Source organism: Sardina pilchardus, chromosome 9 (genome assembly GCF_963854185.1).
Source record: "Sardina pilchardus chromosome 9, fSarPil1.1, whole genome shotgun sequence".
Taxonomy (NCBI): Eukaryota; Metazoa; Chordata; class Actinopteri; order Clupeiformes; family Clupeidae; genus Sardina; species Sardina pilchardus.
Window position 1 is genome coordinate 28,045,792 of NC_085002.1, and position 22,500 is coordinate 28,068,291.

At 44.7% G+C, this 22,500-nt stretch overlaps 2 protein-coding genes across 6 annotated transcripts in view; both read right to left on the reverse strand.

The window, feature by feature from the left end:
- The window catches only part of pkp1b (plakophilin 1b), a 17,342-nt gene extending 6,044 nt beyond the window's left edge, over window positions 1–11,298 (reverse strand). For all 4 annotated transcript variants that reach the window (XR_009940147.1, XM_062544554.1, XM_062544553.1 and 1 more), the window contains exons 1-8: window positions 10,996–11,298; window positions 9,085–9,374; window positions 5,890–6,338; window positions 5,387–5,528; window positions 4,340–4,547; window positions 2,807–2,969; window positions 1,975–2,092; window positions 1,252–1,425 (exon numbers count right to left, since the gene is read on the reverse strand). Coding sequence is in view for 3 of the 4 variants with exons in the window: in XM_062544554.1 (XP_062400538.1) it covers window positions 1,252–1,425; window positions 1,975–2,092; window positions 2,807–2,969; window positions 4,340–4,547; window positions 5,387–5,528; window positions 5,890–6,338; window positions 9,085–9,374; window positions 10,996–11,185 (1,734 nt within the window). In the remaining variant the exon portion in view is untranslated. The remainder of the gene's footprint in view (window positions 1–1,251; window positions 1,426–1,974; window positions 2,093–2,806; window positions 2,970–4,339; window positions 4,548–5,386; window positions 5,529–5,889; window positions 6,339–9,084; window positions 9,375–10,995) is intronic.
- A 6,198-nt stretch (window positions 11,299–17,496) lies between these two features.
- Window positions 17,497–22,500, reverse strand: part of smpd2b (sphingomyelin phosphodiesterase 2b) — a 9,872-nt gene continuing 4,868 nt past the window's right edge. For both annotated transcript variants that reach the window (XM_062544555.1, XM_062544557.1), the window contains exons 4-11: window positions 22,488–22,500; window positions 20,961–21,054; window positions 20,682–20,771; window positions 20,356–20,438; window positions 19,701–19,833; window positions 19,167–19,271; window positions 18,659–18,830; window positions 17,497–18,193 (exon numbers count right to left, since the gene is read on the reverse strand). The exon at window positions 22,488–22,500 is cut by the window's right edge and continues 64 nt beyond it. In XM_062544555.1, the coding sequence (XP_062400539.1) occupies window positions 17,754–18,193; window positions 18,659–18,830; window positions 19,167–19,271; window positions 19,701–19,833; window positions 20,356–20,438; window positions 20,682–20,771; window positions 20,961–21,054; window positions 22,488–22,500 (1,130 nt within the window). In that variant the 3' untranslated portion in view covers window positions 17,497–17,753. The remainder of the gene's footprint in view (window positions 18,194–18,658; window positions 18,831–19,166; window positions 19,272–19,700; window positions 19,834–20,355; window positions 20,439–20,681; window positions 20,772–20,960; window positions 21,055–22,487) is intronic.

The following is a 22,500-nucleotide window of genomic DNA, read 5'->3' on the forward strand; positions in this document are numbered from 1 at the left end:
GTGTGTGTGTGTGTGTGTGTGTGTGTGTGTGTGTGTGTGTGTGTGTGTGTGTGTGTGAGTATGATCTTTGGGGTCAACCTCCTTGGGGAGTCTGGAGCGATAATGGCTTCTTTTTGTGGTTAATAATGAGAGCTTTTTCTTTGCGTTTCTTTATGTAATCCCTCAATTATAGCCTGTCTAGCTCTGTAAATAATGACAAGACTTTGTCTAGGGCAGGCTTGCTGCTCTCATGCTCGCCTAGGATGCTTGTGTGTTTGTGATCTGTCTCTGGCGTCGTGAACAAAGCTTTGCACACTACCGTACAGTCGGCCTGCCTGTTCGTACTTTTTGCCTCTTTGTGGATTCATATTTTTACCACAGTATCATGTTGGAGACGTGCAATGCCATGTCTATCCGTAACCACTAGTGCAGAACGGGGGAGAAGCACAACGCATTCTGTGCTCAACCAGACCTGCCTAAACATGCCTCTCTAATAGGGATGCTCTATCATTATGTGGTAAAAATCATTATAACGATTATTTTGTTCAATATTGAGATCACGATTATTAAATGTGATTATTCATTAATTTTGGAACTATCACCCATATTTACAGTAAATTCTAAATTTTTAATATAACCCAACAGGAATAAATACATGTACTAAAAATACAATGCACATGACAACTCAAGACAAACTGAATGTAGCAAAAATAATCATGTTTCAATGTTATTTTCATAATTGTTGGAAGTCATAATCACGATTAATCGACTAATTCGATTAATTGCACAGCCCTACAGTCTATTACTCCAATACTTCTTAAACTTCCATCAATCCTCTTTTCTGCTGCATTATTTCATTTCTTATAATAAATAATAAATAATAATACATTTTATTTCCAGAGCACTTAATCATATACTCAAAGCAAATAAAAGAGAATAAAAGCATTAAAATGTGTGTGTGTGTGTGTGTGTGTGTGTGTGTGTGTGTGTGTGTGTGTGTGTGTGTGTGTGTGTGTGTGTGTGTGTGTGTGTGTGTGTGTGTGTGTGTGTGTGCGCGTGTGCATGTTCATGTGTGTTGTGTGTGTGTGTGTGTATGTGTGAGAAAGTTGCTGTGGCAGGGCGTGGTTCAGTCCCAGTCTCAGCTCCTGCTGGATCTTGTTGCTCTGGGGACTGAAGCAGCTGAGTGGCTGAGTGGCCCAGCGGTGCTGGTGTGTGTGTGTGTGTGTGTGTGTGTGTGTGTGTGTGTGTGTGTGTGTGTGTTGCCAGTCTCACCTCCTGCTGGATCTTGTCGCTCTGGGGACTGAAGCAGCTGAGGGGTCCGGTGGTGCTGGTGTGTGTGTTGGTCCTTGAGCGCGCCAGAGCGTTCAGCCTCGTGAACAGCAGCGGACTCTCACTCTCCAGCCCGTACGTCAGGTTGTGCAGGATACACACACAGTTCTCCACCGACTACACACACACACACACACACACACACACACACACACACACACACACACACACACACGCACACATACACAAACACAAGTCTGATGAGTCAGGCAGTGTCTCGTTCTGTTTGTTTGCCATTTGACCTTCCCAATGGGTTGTGTGTGTGTGTGTGTGTGTGTGTGTGTGTGTGTGTGTGTGTGCGTGTGCGTTTGTGTGCGTGCGTGTGTGTGTGTGTGTGTGTGTGTACAGGTTGTGGCACAGGCCATTAGGAAAGCTCACCTCTCATGATGTGTCACTGAATTTAAAAAAAGAACTAAAATAAAACATTTGCTATGTAACCTTGACATTAGAGGCCAGGAGCAGTTTTTTTTTTTAAAGACACAAGTTAAAGAGAGACAAGGCCACTTTACCAAAGAAAAGCAAAAAAGAAAAAGATAACAAAATGTTATGTGAGTCCTATACAAGTTGGACATCTTTAGAATAAAACACAGGAACAGAAATGTCCGACCCAACCTGCTTTTCACTGCTTTGCCCCCCCCCCCCCCCAAACACAGCTGCTCCACCCACCTTATCATCAGGCTTGTCATCGGCCACACACTTCTGGACGTATTTCACCAGTGCATCGATCAGGCCAGTGGTTTTTCGCATGGACTGGCGGTTCCCCACTTTGGCTGCACTCAGGTTCCTACATGTGTGAATTGGGGGGGGGGGGGGGGGGTCATGATTTATAAGATTTGAGTGGGAGATTCAGTATGACCTGGTGGTTTCAAGAAGTGTCTTGTTTGTTTTCATTTATGAACGTGTGCTTTCATTGGCAGGAATTTGTCATTTTAAAGTCTTGCATGAAAACCTGTTGCTGGGGTTAGTGGCCAAAAGAGAGACCTCAATGAGGTCTTTGTTCTCAGTGTACTGAACAACACAAATAAATCTTTCCAAGGCACTTCTTTAAACCACAGAGTATCCATCATTTCTACAATCACAAGTCTATCCAAGGATTTGTATAATCTAACTGGATTACAACTGTAATGGTCACATTCATGACCAGCCTGGGCAGGTCTCATATCAAAGTGTTCAACTTCTCAAGGAGTGCTACCCAATTGATCAGCGCTCTCTTGGAACCCTTTTAAGTCACAGGAGTTAAAACACACAGAGCATTTGTAGAGCATGGTGGGCATGTGTGGGAGTGGCGAACACACACTGTACTGTACTGTACTCTAAGTGCTATTTCCTACAGTCTTCATGCAGCACACAGAGCAGACAACATGTGCTGAAATAATACAGCTGAGACATGCGTTGAAGAGGACACACACACACACACACACACACACACACACACACACAGACACACACACACACACACACCAGGGAGCAGACAAACATGTGGTGGAATAATAAGCACCTAAGACAAGCGGTGGCGTTGAAGAAGATCTCTGGATCCATGTTGTTGTTGAGGTTGGCGATGTTGGTGTAGGGAACCACCACCTGCTGACTGAGAACCGGCAGAGAGCTCCTCAGCAGATCCGCCTTCAGAGCGTCGGCTGAGGACAGGTTCCACAACAGACCTGCAGAACGGAACACCACAGAACCCAGAAACACTCAGGAACCACATTCTGCTGCTGTTCTATTAATAACTACAATATTCATTATTATTATATTAAATAAAGAGTTGAGATAACCCTGTAACCAAAGTTCTTATTGTACACTTGTAGAAAGCATCAACATGCTGTTACTCTTCATTACACACACACACACACACACCCACACACACACACACACACACACACACACGCACACACTGTTGTGGCAGTGCAACTGGGGTTTCACAATAGGCTTTGTTAAGTTTCACAACAGGTTTGGTTAAAATCAGCTCCTGACAGCAGTATGCAATGTGAAGCATGCGTTACCTACAGGAGCTCAGTGGACGTGTAATAAGCTACTCTGTGTGTTCACTAGGCGCCCTAAGGGATCTTTTTTTTAGCCCTCGCTACATTATGCTATAGAGGGCGCCGCCCTAATTGTTAGTGTAAGTGTTTCCGAATCGGTGTGTGTGGTTTACCTCAGGGAGAGAGGGTGGGAGGGGGTGTAAAAGAAAGAGAGAAAGAAAGAGGAATTAAGATAAAAAGCGTGTGTGAGCGTGTGAATGTTATTCTCCGGCGTCTCTGTGAATGAATATCCACATTAACCACATTCCAATGCATATCTTTCTCCCTCTCTCACTCCCCCTCTCCCTCCCTCCCTCCCTCTCCCTCTCCTCCTCTCTCTCACCTTAACATTACATTACATTTGGCTGACGCTTTTTAACCAAAACGACTTACAACATGGTAAACATTTTAAGCTTTTTAAAGCAACACTAAAGAGTTTTTTGTACCTTGAAATAATGTTTCCAAAATCATTACAGGGGTTCATCAACTCGTAACAGGGTGAACGGCACTTCTGCTTTCACTTCGCGGCCCTCTATCAGCTATAACCGCACTATGTAACTTTACGAGGTGGGGTAGTGTATCTGTAGTTTGATGAAATGAGACATCAGAAACTACAAATTTGACTTGCTTCGATGTCGCAATACATCATACTTTCATAAAATCATGCAACATATGCTACCTTGTCTGTTATTTTCTGGATAAACAAATAGCGTATGTGCAAAAGAGGAAAAAAGTGCTTTAGTGTTGCTTTAAGTTTCCTATTAAAGCAATTCTAACAACAATGCATCACCTTGTTTTTGGATCTTGGCTCCTCCCTCACTCCCCCTCTCCCTCTCCTCCCTCTCTCTCCCTCTCCTCCTTCCTTCCCTCCCTCCCCTCTCTGTCTCTCACCTGCCAGTTGTTTTTGGATCTCGGCTACTCCCTCACTCCCCCTCTCTCTACCTCCCTCTCCTCCCTCCCTCTCTCTCCCTCTCCTCCTTCCTTCCTTCCCTCCCCTCTCTGTCTCTCACCTGCCAGTTGTTTTTGGATCTCGGCTGATGGGGTGTCCTTCAGCAGCTGTACCACCTGGGCCACGCCCCCACAGCGCTGCACTTCCTCCTTGTTGCCCTGGTGACGGTAGACGAGGTTGCGGAGGGCAGCGGACGCCGTGGTCTGGATCTGGAGGTTGGGACTCTGGAGGAGGGAGATCAGAGCAGGGATGCCCTTCAGCTGAAACACCTGGAACACACACACACACACACACACACATGCACACACACACATTAATAAATGCAGACCATCATCACCCTCATCACACAATATTAATGAAAAGCACACACACAGACACACACAGACACACACACAGACACACACAGACACACACACACACACACACACACACACACACACACATAAATAAACAAATAAATGGGGACCCTCATCCCTATCACACAATATGAATATGATATATGAAAGCACATTTTACTGAGATACTGTGACCCTGTGCGTTGAAGTGATTTGAAGTTCAGCAAACCAGCACTTTGCAAATAATGTGAGCTGAGACACACACACACACACACACACACACACACACACACAGCTACAGTACATTTAATGCATCCCCAAACTGTGGGATACTGGAACAGTTTTAGTTGCGCTATATACACCATGGAGGTATTATAAGAACTAGAGAAAGTGAACAAGTCCCACCCCCATTCATCTCAATGGGAATGCTAGGCTAGTGAAAATTGACAAAATTGAATGATTTTTTCAGGCTTCAACATGGCGTTTCAAGGGGCTTGTTTCCGGTGCTGTTTTATTTAGCCAATTAAGTGCCATGTTACTGACTGACGTAAGGTACAGAAGGACAGCTCGTGCCCACACTAAGCTCGTGCATGAGCTGAGAGTGGAACAGCCACCAATCAGCATGAGGAGAAATGGCACCGGACACGATGTACAGTATTTCTGGAAAATGGCGACGAGGAAGTGCCTTGCTGATCGGCGAAGCTAATCAGTCAAATCCTGACCCCCTGATACACACACACATACAGTACACCAACAATCTGACGCTAGGTTACCTGCTGCTTGGCCTTGTCCTCTGTGAAGGAGTTGTGCTGGATGAAGGAGGCTCCCAGCAGCTGGAAGTTCTCGTCCTGACTGGACAAGTACTGAATGGCTTCTGACATGCTGATGTCCCTCTTCTGGTCATCAATGATTTGTCTGTGATGGCACAACCACAAGGTCACAGACCACAGACAGGCACAAACTCACCTCCATCAAGCAGGTAAGATGCTAACAGGTGAATAGTTCATCTGCAAATACAGACCGATCCACTTTATACGTATTAAAAAACCTGGCCTTTTTCCTGTGCATTTCAGGAATATTAATCAAACTGCTTTGTTTTGATAAAGAAAAACTAAACCATACTAAATTAGATTAGATTCAACTTTATTGTCATTGCGTGCGTGCGTGTGTGTGTGTGTGTGTGTGTTTATGCATGTGTGTGGGTTAGTGTGTGAGTGTGTGTATGTGTGTGCGTGTGTGTGTGTGTGTGTGCGTGTATGTGTGTGTGTGTTCTCACCCCTTGACCACAGATATCTTGGAGTCGGCGTTGGAGTAGTTGGAGGGTGGGCGCCTGACCTGCGTCATCGTCATGCTGTGCTGACTCTGTGTCGCCCCCTTCTGGAGCTGCACGGGCGCGGGTACGCACCGCTCCATCTGTGGGCTGCTGAAGCTGCCCGGGAACTGGCTGGCCGTCTGCCTGGCTTGGCCCACCACCTCCACCCTCTGCTGGTACCCGGTGCGGGTGCTCAGGTCGGGCACACTGCGGCTGCTGGCCTGGCGGCTGGCCTGGCCGACCTGTCTGTAGCCGTCCAGCTGGATCTTGGCCTGGTGGCCGGCCATGGGGCTGATGGGGGGGCCGTGGGGGCCGGAGCTGCTCTTGGTCCTCTTCCAGCTGCTGCTGGTGTTGGTTCTCTGGGACACGGTGCGAGGGCTGGTCATGACTCTCCGCGGCTCCTGATCCGCAAACTGCAGGCGCAGCGCAAGAAGGAGAGACTGAGGTGAGCTCACACACTCGCACCACACTAACAAACACACAGGTGCACACTCAGGTACGTGCGCACACACCTCCCACACACACACACACACACACACACACACATAAAACTAACTGTTCCTATCTCGAGGCTACTACACTCAAACCAATGATAACTTCAGCGTAAAATCGTGGGAACATCGTTCGTGCACAAGCAAATGTGTATGTCCCTTAACGACTCTACAAGCATGCTTGTCCTCAAGCGTCTGCGTCCATGCTGGTTGTGGTGCAGGAGGTAAGAGGGGAGCTCTGCAGGTTCATGCTTCGCTTCTCTTAACGCCCTCAAAGTGTCCTTCAGCAGGACGAGGGACTGCAAACAGGTCCTGACGTGCAGATTAGTGCTTTGCAATGGCAGCCTCCGCCATCGGTGTGTGAGTGAGTCACTTTGAAGAATTCAATCGTAGGAATTCAAGCGCTTTGAGAGGGCTCAGAAGAGTAGAAAAGTGCTGCAGAAATGCAGTCCATTTACAATTTACAACGTCAAACGTGTAGAAGCCAGTTCAAAGTGATCCTGTCCACAATATTTGATAAGAATTGGAGTGGGCCTGCGCCAGGCTAGCAAACTCGCTGATTCACCTGGATTCTTTAGAGCGTGGTGTGCTGATGCAGTTCAGTGCACTCTGTTAAAGCAAACAGTGTTGTTGAGCGGTGAACACAAGGGACCCAGTCAGAGAGCGCTGTGAACACAGCGGCGCAGGGCGTAAAATACCTCATCTCTTTTCCTCCTGACAACTCAAGCAGACGCGTGATCAACACTGTCAATCTGCCAAGAGCTTCAGGTCCACAGAGGACAGGGTGGATGATAAAAAAGCGCACCCTTATAAACGATATAAATGTCCTCCTCTCCTCCAAACGCCTCCTGGAGTGGAAACTCCCTGAATGCGTTCTGGCACAAACATCTGACACAACTGATAACTCATTTGTACGACATGTTCTCTCTTAACAGGAACCAGGCAACCAGCACTGAGCAATGAGCATAGAGTCAATCAGGCAACACTGTGAATCACACTCAAACTGGTGATAGAGTCTGATACAAATGTCACTTAATTAACTTTCTCTCCATATTCATAGATTCATAAAGATCAAACGATATTAAAAGACAGAGGAATGTTATTAAATAACATAAATAATAAAATCTAATTGCTCTCCTGTGGCACTTTATATTCTACTAAATATATTCAGGCCTTTAATGTAGGCTGAGACCATCAGAAGTAAGTTTTCCTGTTGATCCATGAATGAATTAATGCATGCATGTGTATATGAATGTACACACACAGTGCAATATGGACTACTCCAATGCAAACAACAACAAGAACAGATATTTCAAGAAATTCAACACATGGCATTTCTCTATTTACAGCCCTCAAGTGGTTTGTCTGCTGTGTGTGTGTGTGTGTGTGTGTGTGTGTGTGTGTGTGTGTGTGTGTGTGTGTGGTGTGTGTGTGTGTGTGTGTGTGTGTGTGTGAGTGAGTGAGTGAGTGAGTGAGTGAGTGAGTGAGTGAGTGAGTGAGTGAGTGTGTGTGTGTCTGTCTGTCTGTCTGTGTGTGTGTAACATCTGAAAAGACGAGGCCTTGGGGTTACTGTACGCCACATACTGTAGGTGAGCATGCTGATATGCTGATATAGCACTACACTGGGTATGTAACTGAAGCGTTCTGTGTTCTGCGTAGCATCTGCTGCAACAAATAGCTTCTAATGTGATCAATGGAACTGGCCAGACCAGTCTTCTAAAATGATCTATGCGCTATACAAGCGGAGCGCTTCAGCTGCAGAGCCGGCGTAAGGTCAGGCCCATCTATGGCCCACTCACGGCCCACTCACGGCCCACTCACGGCCTCCACAGGAGGACTGGGCACACAGCCCGCCCAGGTCACTGCAGGTCAGCACTCTCCATCTACTCTCTGACCCAGCCGGGGATCTTAGGTTACGTTTCCAGTGCACACAGATACTGAGCGGAGAGCCCAGCTAGTGTTACTTTACTTTCTTTCATTCGCTCTCTCTTTCTCCTGTCTTTATTCCGTTCTGGTTTCTTTCATTTGCTCTCTCCTGTCTTTATTCCGTTCTGGTTTCTTTCATTTGCTCTCTCCTGTCTTTATTCCGTTCTGGTTTCTTTCATTTGCTCTCTCCTGTCTTTATTTCGTTCTGGTTTCTTTCATTTGCGGTCTCCTTTCTTTCTTTAATTCTAGTTTCTTTCTCTATTTCATCTATTTCCTCTCTGGTCAGAACTTGCCTACACACACAATGACTGATGGCAGTTATATTCATGACAACTTCACTGTATCCTAATGACTGATGGCAGTTATATTTATGACAACTTCACTGTATCCTAATGACTGATGGCAGTTATATTTATGACAACTTCACTGTATCCTAATGACTGATGTTATGACAACTTCACTGTATCCTAATGACTGATGGCAGTTATATTCATGACAACTTCACTGTATCCTAATGACTGATGGCAGTTATATTTATGACAACTTCACTGTATCCTAATGACTGATGGCAGTTATATGTATAACAACTTCACTGTATCCTTCGCCTCAATTGTAATAGTCATTATTGCAAATAACTGCTCTACTAATAATCAATGTAATCTGAATTCATTAAGCACAAAGGAAATGAATGTTGAAGACAAATGTGTTTAAGACTAATAACAACATGAGAAAAAAGGCCCACCATTTTTGCATGACCGCCATTGACTTGTGTAGATCCTTTAATGGTGGACCTGAACGGATCCTTTATGTTCATGGTTCCATTCATAAAGCCAGATCCCTTGTTCATGGTTCCGTTCACAAAGCCAGATCCCTTGTTTACAGTGCCGTTCAAAAAGCCAGATCCCTTGTTCATGGTTCCGTTCACAAAGCCAGATCCCTTGTTCATGGTTCCGTTCACAAAGCCTGGTCCTGGTAATTCTTTGAGTGTAGTAGGACCATCTATCACATAGAACACACTATCACTTTTTGGACCTGGAGAGAGAGAGGGAGAGAGAGAGAGAGAGAGAAATGGTTTGTTGGATTGTGAGTTCAGCATGCAAACTCATTCATTCTTATATTAGGCTAAATGATGACTACCCACAATATACCAGAGAACTCTGTAAATATAAAGCAATTGAATAGGTTTGTTTTCAAAGCTTTTTAAAATAATAACACAAGATATTTTGCACATCCAGAAAACTCTATGTAACAATAATGTTCAGTGTCTACCCAGGACTTTTGTGCACAGTGTATAACAGTGGTTCTCAAACTTTTTACAATGAGTAGGCCTACCTCAGAAAACCATTGACTTTCCAAGTACCACAATTATGACTGGCATTGAAATACAGTAGCATAGGCCTACATATTTGACATTGTACAAAGGCGTGGTTTTTTTTAGGTTTTTTTGAAGGCTGACAAAAAAAATAGTTTCAATTCAACTTCAGTGATCATGTGTTTAAAAAAAAAATTACACTATATTGTGATATAATATGAAGCGATGTTCTTTCATTAAGACAAAATAATCTCTGTACCAACAGTGGTATGAGTGGCACAGCTTGAGAACCACTCTATAATTTTCAATTCTCTTATAAACGGAAATAGAGGACATTTGGCTCTCCCTTGTGTATTCACCGGCATTTATTTATTACTTTTGTCTGATTATTTCAAGCAATTTGGGGCATCATGTAAATGGTACAAATAAAGTTTTATCTCTTGGGCTCTTCAAATATTAGTAGATAATCGCCAAACATTGCATTGCTACTACAAAATGTCTTTTACAAGGGAAAAATTTGGCTGGTCTATAATAGCTGTATGGATAACAAATGAATGCAAATAAAATAATCAAAATAAACACACACAAAATAAATAAAAAGGCTCTGGTCCAAGCACTTGTAAGTAATGAAGCATGTTGATATTCTCAGCACAGGCACACACACACACACACACACACGCCCACACACACACACACACACACACACACACACACACGCACGCACACACACACACACACACACACATGAAGCATGTTGATATTCTCAGGGTACAACACCTAAACTGGGGACTTTTGTTAACAGTCTGATTTATGATCAAAATATTTTAACTAGTGATTTCTTTTTACCACACATCACAAAAAAATGGCATAATGCCTAAAACGTTGATGTAATGAGCTCACAATCAATTTCCAATGGATTCTAATGAATGATTAGGATACATTAATGCTGAATGAATGAATAATCAATAATCATTAACTCTTTGAAAAACAAATAAACTGACTCCCATATTATCTAAACATGTCTTCGGAGCTGGGGAGCTTGGTAGTACTTTTTAGCTAGTTTGGCAATCCACCAAAACATGACCCTATTAATATGACCTGTTTGCAATACATTTCTTGGTCCTTACAATCCTTAAAAATGAAATAAAAACCGCATGTCTCTATTTTGATATAACTGGATGTGTATAGCCTATAACTTTATTTTCAGTAGGCTCACGTGCACTTAAACTCAAGTCTAGATAAGGGACAGTAAAATACGTCTAAAACGCGGGTCAAAAGCCTGGTCTACACTCACTAGCTTAACCCTTTTCACCATAATGCATGTGGATTTATTGAACTTACTTGTTGGGAGTATTAGTCCAGATCCACTTTTGTTACTGAATCGGGACTTGCGTCTCGAAGTCGTGTGAACCTGATCCATAACTCGCTGCTGCGCTGATGTCATTTTGATGTCCGAGGGAACAGCAAGAGACGTGTCGCCGGCGTCACCGACGGGCATGGTCCTTGCTGACCGAAAAGGCTCCAGCGTCATTTCAGCAGATATTTTCCCTTGCAGTCCCTAAATTAATTCGCTGAGCACAAGTCGTTAGTCTCGCTGAAGAATGTTAGTGAATAAGAGCTGTATCCGATTCTGATGTCCAATGCTCTCCTGATGAGGGATAAATAGTACTGATGTCTATGGGTGGAGTAGGCCTACCCTACCTGTGCTCATGCCACCACGCCTACTGAGAAGGTTCCCGCCTATATGTCTTCTGAGAGCGCTTATGCAGCGATATCGTTCAGATGATCCGGAAATTGGCCTGTCCTATTTTGCTATTTTTTCGTTGCAAGGGGTGAAATTCAGTAAAAAACAAAAGCGGCGATTACATATCAGATCATACATCAGATCTGTGGTAGTAATTCCTTAAGCCCATAGGCTACTGAAAAATACCATTATTCACATTACATACAGTATATCAGCTTAAACATCCAACATCTATGTTAAATAAATATATTTTCATGTGTTTATCAATATATTTCAAAATATGAGTAAATATTCAGTTGGCCACATTTTCTGCATATAATGAAATGTATTCATGATCATCATAGACTTTCATGCATGATATAAATATGGGTTCCACATATACACTATTCTACTATTTATTCAACATTGTAGCCATCTATTAAATTATAAGCTAGATGTAGCTGATATGTGAATATAGCCTATTTCTTCCCTTGATTTTTCTGTATGGGAGCTTATAGGCTATATTTTCAGGAGATGGGTATTGTCTGGTGGGTCTCGACCGGTTTCATGAGAAACCATTTACCGATTAGAAGAGCGTTCCTTTCAAAGGCCTACAGTCAAGACCTCTGAAGTTTGCCTACAAAAAAGCTGCCATTTTTTAGATCTGGTCTCTTGTGATTTTTCATGTTGGAAAATATAGAATTTTGAATGATCACACCTGTTCAACTCACTACCCTTGAGGAGGTAGTGATTACATCAAAACCAGAGGCATAGAAAGAGAGAGTTACAACACTCTTTGATGTCATAACCGCCACGCCACAAGATCAAAAGTTCCAAAGAACCTGCGCTGAACGTCTGAGTCACTGGAAGGGATGTATTCCTGGATGCTGGAGAGCGTAATCAATTAAAGTGTAACTGCACCCCATAACTCCACCCCCTTCATATTTCAGAAAAAGGCTTTCAAAATGGGCGGGACGTTCTGAAATTTGGAAGGAATTAAGGGGCACACGCGAACCATGGTGATTTTGTGTCAATCTGGGAATGAGTGGGTCCTGAGTGCTGCAGACATGGCTTATTTTCAAATTCAATTCGATTTTTGTAAATATTAACCCTGGTAATAGTGTGGTTCACCACTTTTGAGTAATTTCAATCAATCAACAGCTCAAAAAAACATATTTTAGGCTGCAGTTACACTTTAACTCATTGACTACTGAAGTGATTGGCTGTTAATAGTTCCAAAACTCACATAACCCGCTGCATAAGAGCTGCCATTTTTCCCCACAGTCTCTTATGGGAGTCCACTCTGTTTTACACCGCTCCGGGCAAACTACAATGTTGAATTTTGCTTTACCACAGGGCCAATTTGATGGCAGCTTTGGTTCCTTTTTGTAGGCGAACATCAGAGGTCTAGGGGGGGGTTTCACACTGCAAGCGCAAACGGCGGCGCACGCAAGTACTGGTCTGCGCTGCGCTGAATTGGAATTGGAATTGGAATTGGAATTGGAATTGAATTGAATTCCTTTATTGTCATTATACACAGTACATTCATTGTGCCGTTTTGGTGCTCTCGTGTGTGCCGCAGTCAAAGTTCAACCAAATTTGACAGTGGCGCGCTATACATTTGTATTTTGCTCAGCCTGGCTGCAAACACAACAAAAATCTTTGCGACATTACCTCAACCAAGAGCAACCTAGCGGCGAGCAACGCGCTTTTTCTCCTCTTCAGCCACACCCTAGATCAACTCACGCCCGTCTAGACGACTACTACATACCATTTTGACTCAACATGTTGTGGCAATAACTTCATGGCCATCTCAGTCAAACTCAGCCTTTGTGATGACTAAGGTTTCACTAAAAAGGACTGTAGGCTACAGTACTGTACATTGCAGCATAACATTTTTCTTTTATGAACAAATTTAGCAAAATGACGAGTGGCGGGCGATGTCTTATCATATTCTCAGTGCCCCGCCGCCAGCTGTTTTCAGCTGTTGTCAAGAAAAAAGAGGCGAGAAAATGGATGGGTTCAGTCAGTTTGAGTCAGAGGTGCCGCCCCACCCACCACACCCTGCTCTGCCTGCTCTGCCTGCACTGAGGCAATAAGGGCTCAATGCATCAGCATGGGTTTGTTTCCCAAAACTAAGGGCCAATCCCATTTCTAATTTCTACCCCTACCCCTTGCCCTTGCTTATACCCCTATACAGAATGGGAACAGATGTCAGCAGTGCAATGCATTCTGGGACAAAAAGGGCGTTTTCCTCCATTATGTGAGGCCGTGGCGCGAATTATAAACAACAAACCTATGGTATTTCGACGATTGGCTAGCCAAAACAATAACACTAGATGTAAACATTTTGGCAACTATGCAAAAAACTAGTAGTAGAAGTAGTAATGGACCGTACAGAGACAAGCTCCTGCCGGACGCGAGGAAACGTTATATGGAAAAGATATCTTTGATCGGTAACATGGATCCGTATGAAATACTGTCTGGAGAGTGGACGTGAGATCCTGAGAGCAATAAAAAGACACTCCGTTGTTGATTTTTTCCCCCAGACGATCGTGGGAACAGACGTTAAATCCAACAACACAACTTGTTCGTCCCATGATGTGTCAAAAACAGGTGTTAGAAACAGCGAGTTAGCAATGTTTACAATCATACAGCATTGCCAGCAATTGGCAGTAGCGTACAAGAGGCCTCACTTGTATCCCAGACACCACCGCAGCGGCGGCGCAAACCTCGCCCACGTCCGCCACATCACATTCCCATTCTTTATAGGGGTATATAGCCATGCCACGACTTTCCCCGACCCCTCCGCCTTAACGGAAATTGGGACATCCCTACCCCTACACGTGAAAGTGCAAAGCGGAGGGGTAGGGGAAACGGGTAGAGCGAAGGGATGTAATGGGATTGGGCCTAATACATGTTGGAACGCTCTAAAGCACAGGCCATTTTCTGTAAGTCTACACTCATTTATATTCAGGGAGGATGTTATTTTCACCACCCACTATAGACCAATACGCTTATACAGTGGGGAGAAGAAGTATTTGAACCCATGCTAAAGTTGCCTAAAAAGAGGAATATAAAATCATCATTGGACAATTGATCTTAATGCCTTAATTAAAAAAACGAGCAAAGATCAAACCACTAAGGACACCTATTTTCTTTGTAATTGAAGAATGTATCATAAATAAATAAATGTTCTTCCTTAAATGCTAGGGGGCATAAGTATTTGCCCCCTATGTTAAATACCCATAGGAGCAGGAGGATTTTTTTATATGTTTTTATTTTTAAAGGCCAGCTATTTCATGGACCCAGATAGGCTATTGTGCACCCTGATAAAGTTCCCTTGGCCTTAAAATAGCCACACATCATCACATACCCTTCACGATAGCTAGAGATTGGCTTGGTGTGTTATCCAGTTGGCCTGCATTAGCTTGTTTGATGCTCACTGAGCTCAATGCAAATCAAACAGGCTAATGGCCAACTGAAAACAAACGCTGTTTCTACTGAACAAGAGGCGTGATCAATGGGCATCATTCAAATGACTCCGTACGGTTGGATAGTCCTTCAACCGATCAGACCAACGATCCGGTGCGTCTTTTGGATAAGCTAGTTTCTGATTGGAGCCAAAGGTTCTGGCAGGGAACAGAGGAGATAGATGTGCAGGTTTCCAGCCTGAGCTGCCAAGCGAAATCCAAATTCGCCGGAGAATCAGGCAGGGTTCACCCAGCCTACTCCTAGTAGTAGGCAATCAAAAGAAAACTTTCCAACAAGTATCCCTATTCACATAGAAAAAACAAAAAGTCCTCCGCGCTCCTGGGTAACTCTGGTGCGTCAACGGGAGAGGACAACTTAGTAGAGAAAAAAGGGGTTCACCAGAGCAACTCAGAAGTTAAGATTTTAAATATTTAAGGTGCCAACATTGTAAGAGACTAACGTTTTGACGTTATGTTACGTCTTCATCAGACTCTGATGACTCTTACGATGTTGGCACCTTAAATAAATATTTAAAATCTTAACTTCTGAGTTGCTCCGGTGAACCCCTTTTTTCTATCCCTATTCACAGTCAGCCTCAGAGCTGAATGTCCAGCCTTGTTGTCTAACAGCGCCTCCTGCTGGGGAGTACTAGAATAGCAGCAGATCGATAGACGGTCTCATAATAGGAAAAACTCAAACCACCAGTTACAGTAGGAAGGGTGCCTTAAAGTATTCAGAGGTAACTTGATAACATTTCAGCAATGACCTTATGGCAAAAGTGTGGCTTCTGTCAATGCTCTTGATCCTACTTCAATAAGTATATGTTCAAATAAGTAGGGCTTACTCCAACATAGGAATTCATACAAGAAAAAGTTTATTATTTTCATAAGTGTCCCTCATTACAGAGGAGATATGCAAGCTATTAAGACATAATTGGGGTACAGTACAGTGAAGTGCTTTCACCATTACATCAGTAATTATTCATTTTTATATAATTTGTAAAGACATTGACAGGAATCTAAAATGGGTGTAATTTCTTCAGTCATAACTCCAAGTTCCATATGAAAAGGTGAGTGAAACTGAGGAGTTCCCACTATTATTATAAGTGTGTGTGTGTGTGTGTGTGTGTGTGTGTATGTGTGTAAGAGTATAAAGGAAAGTGCAAGCGTGATGCCTCATTTATCCTTAAGTGCAGATGATGATGATGATGATGATGATGATGTATGCCAAAACTTGACAAGCTTGATCCAGATAAAATAAAACAACTCACATATGTTGATGAGGAGTGGTACAGTACATAAGAACAAACACACTTCAGACAAGACACATGATTCCATATATTAAAACACAAACAGGATAAAAGTGGTTATTCAACAGCTGTTACAGTGCATAAAACAGGGGGAGAGAGAGGACACGAGGGAGGAAGACAAGGGAAAAGAGGGAAAACAGAAGAAAGACAGAGGCCGGAGGAGGAGGGAGAGTGGGAGAGGGAAACCAGAGTAGATAAGATGCTACTTTATTGTCCTTACACAGAGCACACGGCCAAAGCCCATGAACAGCAGCGGGTATTGAACCAGACGTGCGCCGCGTTGGGGAAAGACAGTAGAGCGAGTGAGTGAGTGAGGGAGGGAGGAGGAGGAGGAGGCTGGCGCGCACAGGGGGTCACAGAAGGAGATGTAGGGCAGTAGAACCGGGGCAGTAGGCTAAAGGTGGGGGTTGGTGGGGTGGGGTGTCCCAGAGCCGGCTTGTCCCAAAGAGCCACTGTCCGGCAGGGCTTTAAACAGGAAGGGTGCCTCTCATTTGTCTTTTATAGATTCTCCCTTCCTTCCTCGGTCCTCCTCCTCACTGATCTAGATAAAGAATGATGGGGTGGCAACAATGGGATAGTCTATCCAGGGATAGCTGTAGATCAGTGAGAACGAGCCTGGAGGACCAAGCATTGAGGATCGAGGATCGAGGAGGGAAGTTGAGAGGCACCCGAAGCCTCTTCATGAAGAGAAGAGCAGCCTAACAAAGGTCAAAGGTCAAACAGCCTCCAGCCCTCACCAGAGCAGCATCACAGGGCTACAGCTACAGCTACAGTCTGCTTCAATGACCACGCTACTCAGGGGGCCAAAGACAAGAGGTAAAACACTCTGCCTCCATCACCATGGCAACCTCAGAGGGCAGAGGAAAAGAGGTAAAACAGCCCACTTCCATCACCATGGGAGCATTCACACATTCCATCACCATGGGAGCATTCACACATTCCTGAGAGAAGAGCAGGGCTACTTGGAGTAGAGCAGCATTCACACCAAGAATGATAAAGATAACCATAACCATAACGATAAAAACGCTCACACTGACCAACGATAAGAAAAGTCTCTCCTCTTGTTAAAGAACGTGATGGCTAAAATGTGATGGGTTCTGATTGACTGTTAGCTTTTTATCGATCTCAAAAATCTAAAAGTGATCCCCAATGATATCGTTCTTTTTGTCGTTATCGTTATAGTTTATGTGCGAAGTCTGCGAACGTCATCATTTATATTACTGAGAGTGATATTTGTTTATAGTTATCGTTCTTGGTGTGAACGGCCCTTTGAAAGGGTGATGAGAGGTTCAGTCCTTCAGTCCTACGCTCCGTTTCAGCTTATTCAGAAGAGTCATTGTGGTTTCTATGCAGCTAGAGGAGAAAATTGGTCCCTTTCAGATCCTAAGACGCAAAATGCAGCTTTGGGAAAAGAGCACAGCCAAGAGAGTAGTGCTTTATAGGATTCTGATCTCAACGCTGTTGTCCTTCATGATCATGATCATGACAGGAGCCTTCAGTGAAGCATTAGAGTTCGTTTGAACTGATTCAGTCGGGGAGTTGAAAAAACACACCTCATCATTCTTCTTCAGCTGTGAATATAACTGCTCTCCTTCAGTCCTCCTTAGAGGTGGATCCCGCGTCCTGATTGGCCGGGCCGTCCTCGTCGGCGGCGTGTGTCGTGGGCGTGGGCGTCCTCGCACGGAGCTGCTCCAGCAGGCTGGCGGCGGCGAGCCTCATGTGGTCGTCGGCGGAGCGCAGCGCCTTGAGCTCGTCGCTGTGGAAGAGCCAGAGCAGCGCGGCGAGCAGCAGCAGGCAGAAGCACAGCGCCCCCAGCAGGCAGAAGGAGCCGCGCGGGAACGGCTGCGTGGCGGCCGCCGACGAGCCCGGCACCAGCCAGGGCACCGCCGCCATGGCCAGCTCCAGCAGCAGCAGCGCCACGCCCATGGCGCCCGTCCGCGCCGCCCGGTGACGCTGGCGCTCGGCGCCGTGCACGCCCACCTTCACCTCCGTACGCGCCTCCGTCAACAGGTCCACCAGCTCCGCCAGCTTACCTGCCACAGGTGAAGCGCAAAGCCCTTAACATTCTGCCACAGGTGGAGAAACACTACACCTGTGCACTGACACCCACAGGTGAGTGAGTGAGTGAGTGAGTGAGTGAGTGAGTGAGTGAGTGAGTGAGTGAGTGAGTGAGTGAGAGAGTGAGTGAGTGAAGGAGTGAGTGAAAGAGTGAGTGAATGAGTCAGTGAGTGAGTGTGTGAGTGAGTGAAGGAGTGAGTGAGAGAGTGAGTGGAGGAGTGAGTGAGAGAGTGAGTGAAGGAGTGAGTGAAGGAGTCAGTGAGTGAGTGAAGGAGTGAGTGAGAGTGAGTGAGTGAAGGAGTGAGTGAGTGAGTGAGTGAGTGAAGGAGTGAGTGAGTGAGTGAGTGAAGGAGTGAGTGAGTGAGTGAATGGAGGAGTGAGTGTGTGTGTGTGTGTGTGTGTGTGTGTGTATGCATGCGAGTGAGTGAGTGGAGGAGTACCTGTGTTCTCCTCGCTGCTCTCTGGCTCCCCCTTCTGGCTGTTGGGGTCAGTGGGCAGCAGCAGCAGCTGGGCATTCAGGGCCTCATGGTCCGACAGGGGAATGGCCGACCCTGGACACGACCCCTGGGTGATGCTCAGAGACTCACACTTCACCCCCACACACTTGGATCCCTGAAAAACAACAACAAACATTTTATTGTCATTTAGAAATACTTTGAAATGATAAACACCTTCGATGTTCAACCAGAACCTGCCTCAATAGAACCTGTCTCAACGTTCCATAGAACCTGTCTCAACCAGTCTCAAACCTGTCTCAAACTTCATTCACAGGTTTCAACACTACAGAACATACTTAATTGTGAATTTTGTGTACCGTTAAACCCCTACTTCATAAGAAAAGTATTTCCCCCAAGCCTCAACTTTCACCTCTCCTATTTCAGTTGCTTTTACACAAGTCTGCCGGTACAGATAGCACAGGGTGCATCTGAACTCTCTTCACAAACTCACCTTGAAGAGAATGTAGTCGATGCGGATGCCCTTCTCAAAGGGCCCCAGCTCTTTTGCACTGATGTAGGGGTTCTTGGCTATGAGTGTCAGACCATCCTCACACCCCTGTGAAAATGATACCATACAATGACATGACAACAGCTCACAATTCCAGTTAATAATCCAAATCTAGTCTCAGGACAGCAGAGGAATGCAGCTAATCAGCATGTGTGCTTCCTTAGTGACAACACGACAGCATGTTTTCCTACCAGCTAAACTGTAAAAATATAAAGATGTTATCAATTGTTCCTACAGTATACTATGATTATACTATTCTTATACTATATCCCTGATGTAGTTCATATGTTATTACATTTCCTGTGTGATACTGTGAAACAATAAAATCATAAGCTACTGGCCAACTTCATTTTAACTGCCACACTAAAGCACTTTTCAGCTTCGTGGTCACCTCAGCTCATGTTAACACACCACATGTTGTGAAAACACGTTCTCTGTAATCTGCTGTTGCTGACTGCCATGTGGATAAAAACTCACGTCGAAGGCGTCCGTCTCCGAGTAGCTGTCCCTCAGGCCCGTGTAGGCCCGCACCAGACGGCAGCCCAGGTCCTGGGGGTGTGTGTTGAAGTCCCCGCCCACGATGACCAGGTCAGCCCCTCTGGACGTGTGCCTGTGGACACACACAAACACACACACACAGGTGAGAAATGCAGCTAAATCCGACATTACATTACATTACTGTACATTACATTACACTGACGCTTTTTAGACGAAGCAACTTACAACATGATGATAGATAGATAGAGATACTTTATAGATACTTTATTGATCCCCAAAGGTAAATTCGGTAAGATTTGATGAGGTAAAATTTGGTAAGGTAAGATTTGAACAGTATTTGCATGGTGCATGCATTGCAGCTTTGCAGATGATTATGAGACGTCTAGCTCAGTTCCCCTAGATTTCTGTACTGCACAACAGTTTGAGGAAAATCTGAGAGTCCTAACTGGACTAGACTTGGTTTGGACTGGTTATATGAGGTACCAGAACCCGACTCCTAAATGAGTGTTCATCGAAATGAGGCTGTAGGGCTCGAGTCCTTCTTACTGACAAACTATGAAGTATGTGATGACTGCACTGTAAATGTGAAACAAATGTCATGACGTCATGGTGACCATTGGCGTGGTTTCCATACCGGATGAACTGCTGTAGCTCCCAGGCCTGAACGACTCGATGAGGCAGATAGACGTCCCTCTCCCGACAGTATTCTGCGTGTAACTGCAGGGAGACAAGAGTGCGTAAGGAGTCTCTCTCTCTCACTCACTAACACACACACACACACACACACACACATTTATAATATAACTACACCTTACAATATATTGATGTCTGCACACACAATCACAAATGTTCTGGCTCATTCTCATATCATCCAACACAACTATTGTTTTGCTCACACACTCACTCACTCACTCTCTCTCTCACACACACACACTCTCTCTCACTCACTCACACACTCACATGTGTGACGTAGACATGGGCCATCAGCCCATTGATCTTCATCTGCACCATTCCCACAGCCTTCCCTCCGAACCAGTCTCCATGGTGGATCTAATAAAACACACACAACACACACCCCCCCACACACACACACACACAATCTTGTATTATGAATATCACAAAACTGACTGTATTCTTCAATGCTCAGTCGAATCAATGTACACTGAATCATTGCAGGTGTGTTTTTCTTGAGGCTCCACGCATTTAGAGGACTGCACAGCTGTTCACCAGGTCACTCACCATGTAGGGGTACCCATTCACAGAGAAACGGTAGAAGAAGACATCAAGGATTCTGTATCTGGAGAAAACGGCGAGTCCACTGCCTATGACTCCACTGCAAACATCAAATAGGAGCATTACGCAGAGGAAGGCAGACCACCGAAACGCTGGGGAATCAATGGTGATTATTTATGCATAGTGCAGCCTTTTCCCTGTTTTCCCTTTTAATACATTATCATTAAGTGCCAGCATCATTCACTCTAAAACCATACCATATGAAGGAAAGAGCATAAGACATTAATAACACAGTACGTCAACAAGTTTATCAGACTTCATATGCTTGTCTTCGTCGCAACATCAGTGAAGTGTCGTTCATGAGATAAAACCATACAATTCACTCAACATACATTAAGTGTGAGAACAAGGCGTGAGAAACAACCTAAAATCTGACACCATCTAATGCTGTGTGTGCATTTTCACAAACACACACACACACACACACACACACAAACACACGATCACAAGGGCCACCTCTGCCCCCATGGAACAGGGCCCTCTTCCTGTTTTATGGCCGCTGATCAGCTGATCACTTCTCCTTTGGGCCTGTTCTGCACTCTGCCCTGCTGCACCAGCACCAGCACCAGCGCCAGCAGAGATAAAAGGGAGGTTTGGCCACAGCACTGTTGCCCTTAAAGGCACAGTTCGGTATTTACAAACGAGTGGTTGACACCGAAATCTCGAAGATTGATCCTGTTGGACCAATCTTCGAGATTTCGGTGTCAACCACTCGTTTGCATCCTAGGCAATACAGAAAAAGGGCTTAAAGCGTAAAATACCGAACTATGCCTTTAAGGGCCGTTCACAACAAAAACTATAAACAAATATCACATTCATTAACACGAGGACAGACTTACAGTATGTTATCGTTGGTCAGTGTGAATGCTTTTATGGTTAAAGTTATCGTTATCGTTCTTGGTGTGAATACCGCTTTACACTACTCTCAGGGGTTCAAGCCTGAATCAACATGACATTATTTAACACAAGGAAATATTTTGCACTGCACTGTCTTTATCAACACTTTTGCACTTGAACCACCTTCATCAAAACTTCAACAAGGCTTGTGGTTGGGGTGCACTTTAAATTATTGGTCATGAAAACCTGCACCTTTACCACCACAGTCTCACTTCCCATTAACTGGCCTGTCTTTCAATTGGTCACTGGACCAAAGTATACTTGATGCAACTATACAGTTTTTCTAGCCTGGGTGTTCCCATGATGCCTTGCGCGCGATTTCATTCATGCTGCTAAGGCAGTCTGGAAACTACCACCCTAATGTTTGCCTGAGATAGGGGACCAATCACAGAACAGGGGGAAAGCAAGATGATGATGAGCTATGCACAGACGCATTTGATAGATTTGTGGCACCCAATGACCGGATCTGGGCATTTTTTTAAACACAAGAAAAAGAACGTTTGGTTGCCAGACCAGAATGAAGTTTTTCAGCATTCATGGACATTTGCAACATTTTGCAGGAGATGAGCAGCCTACCTTTTGAAGTGAT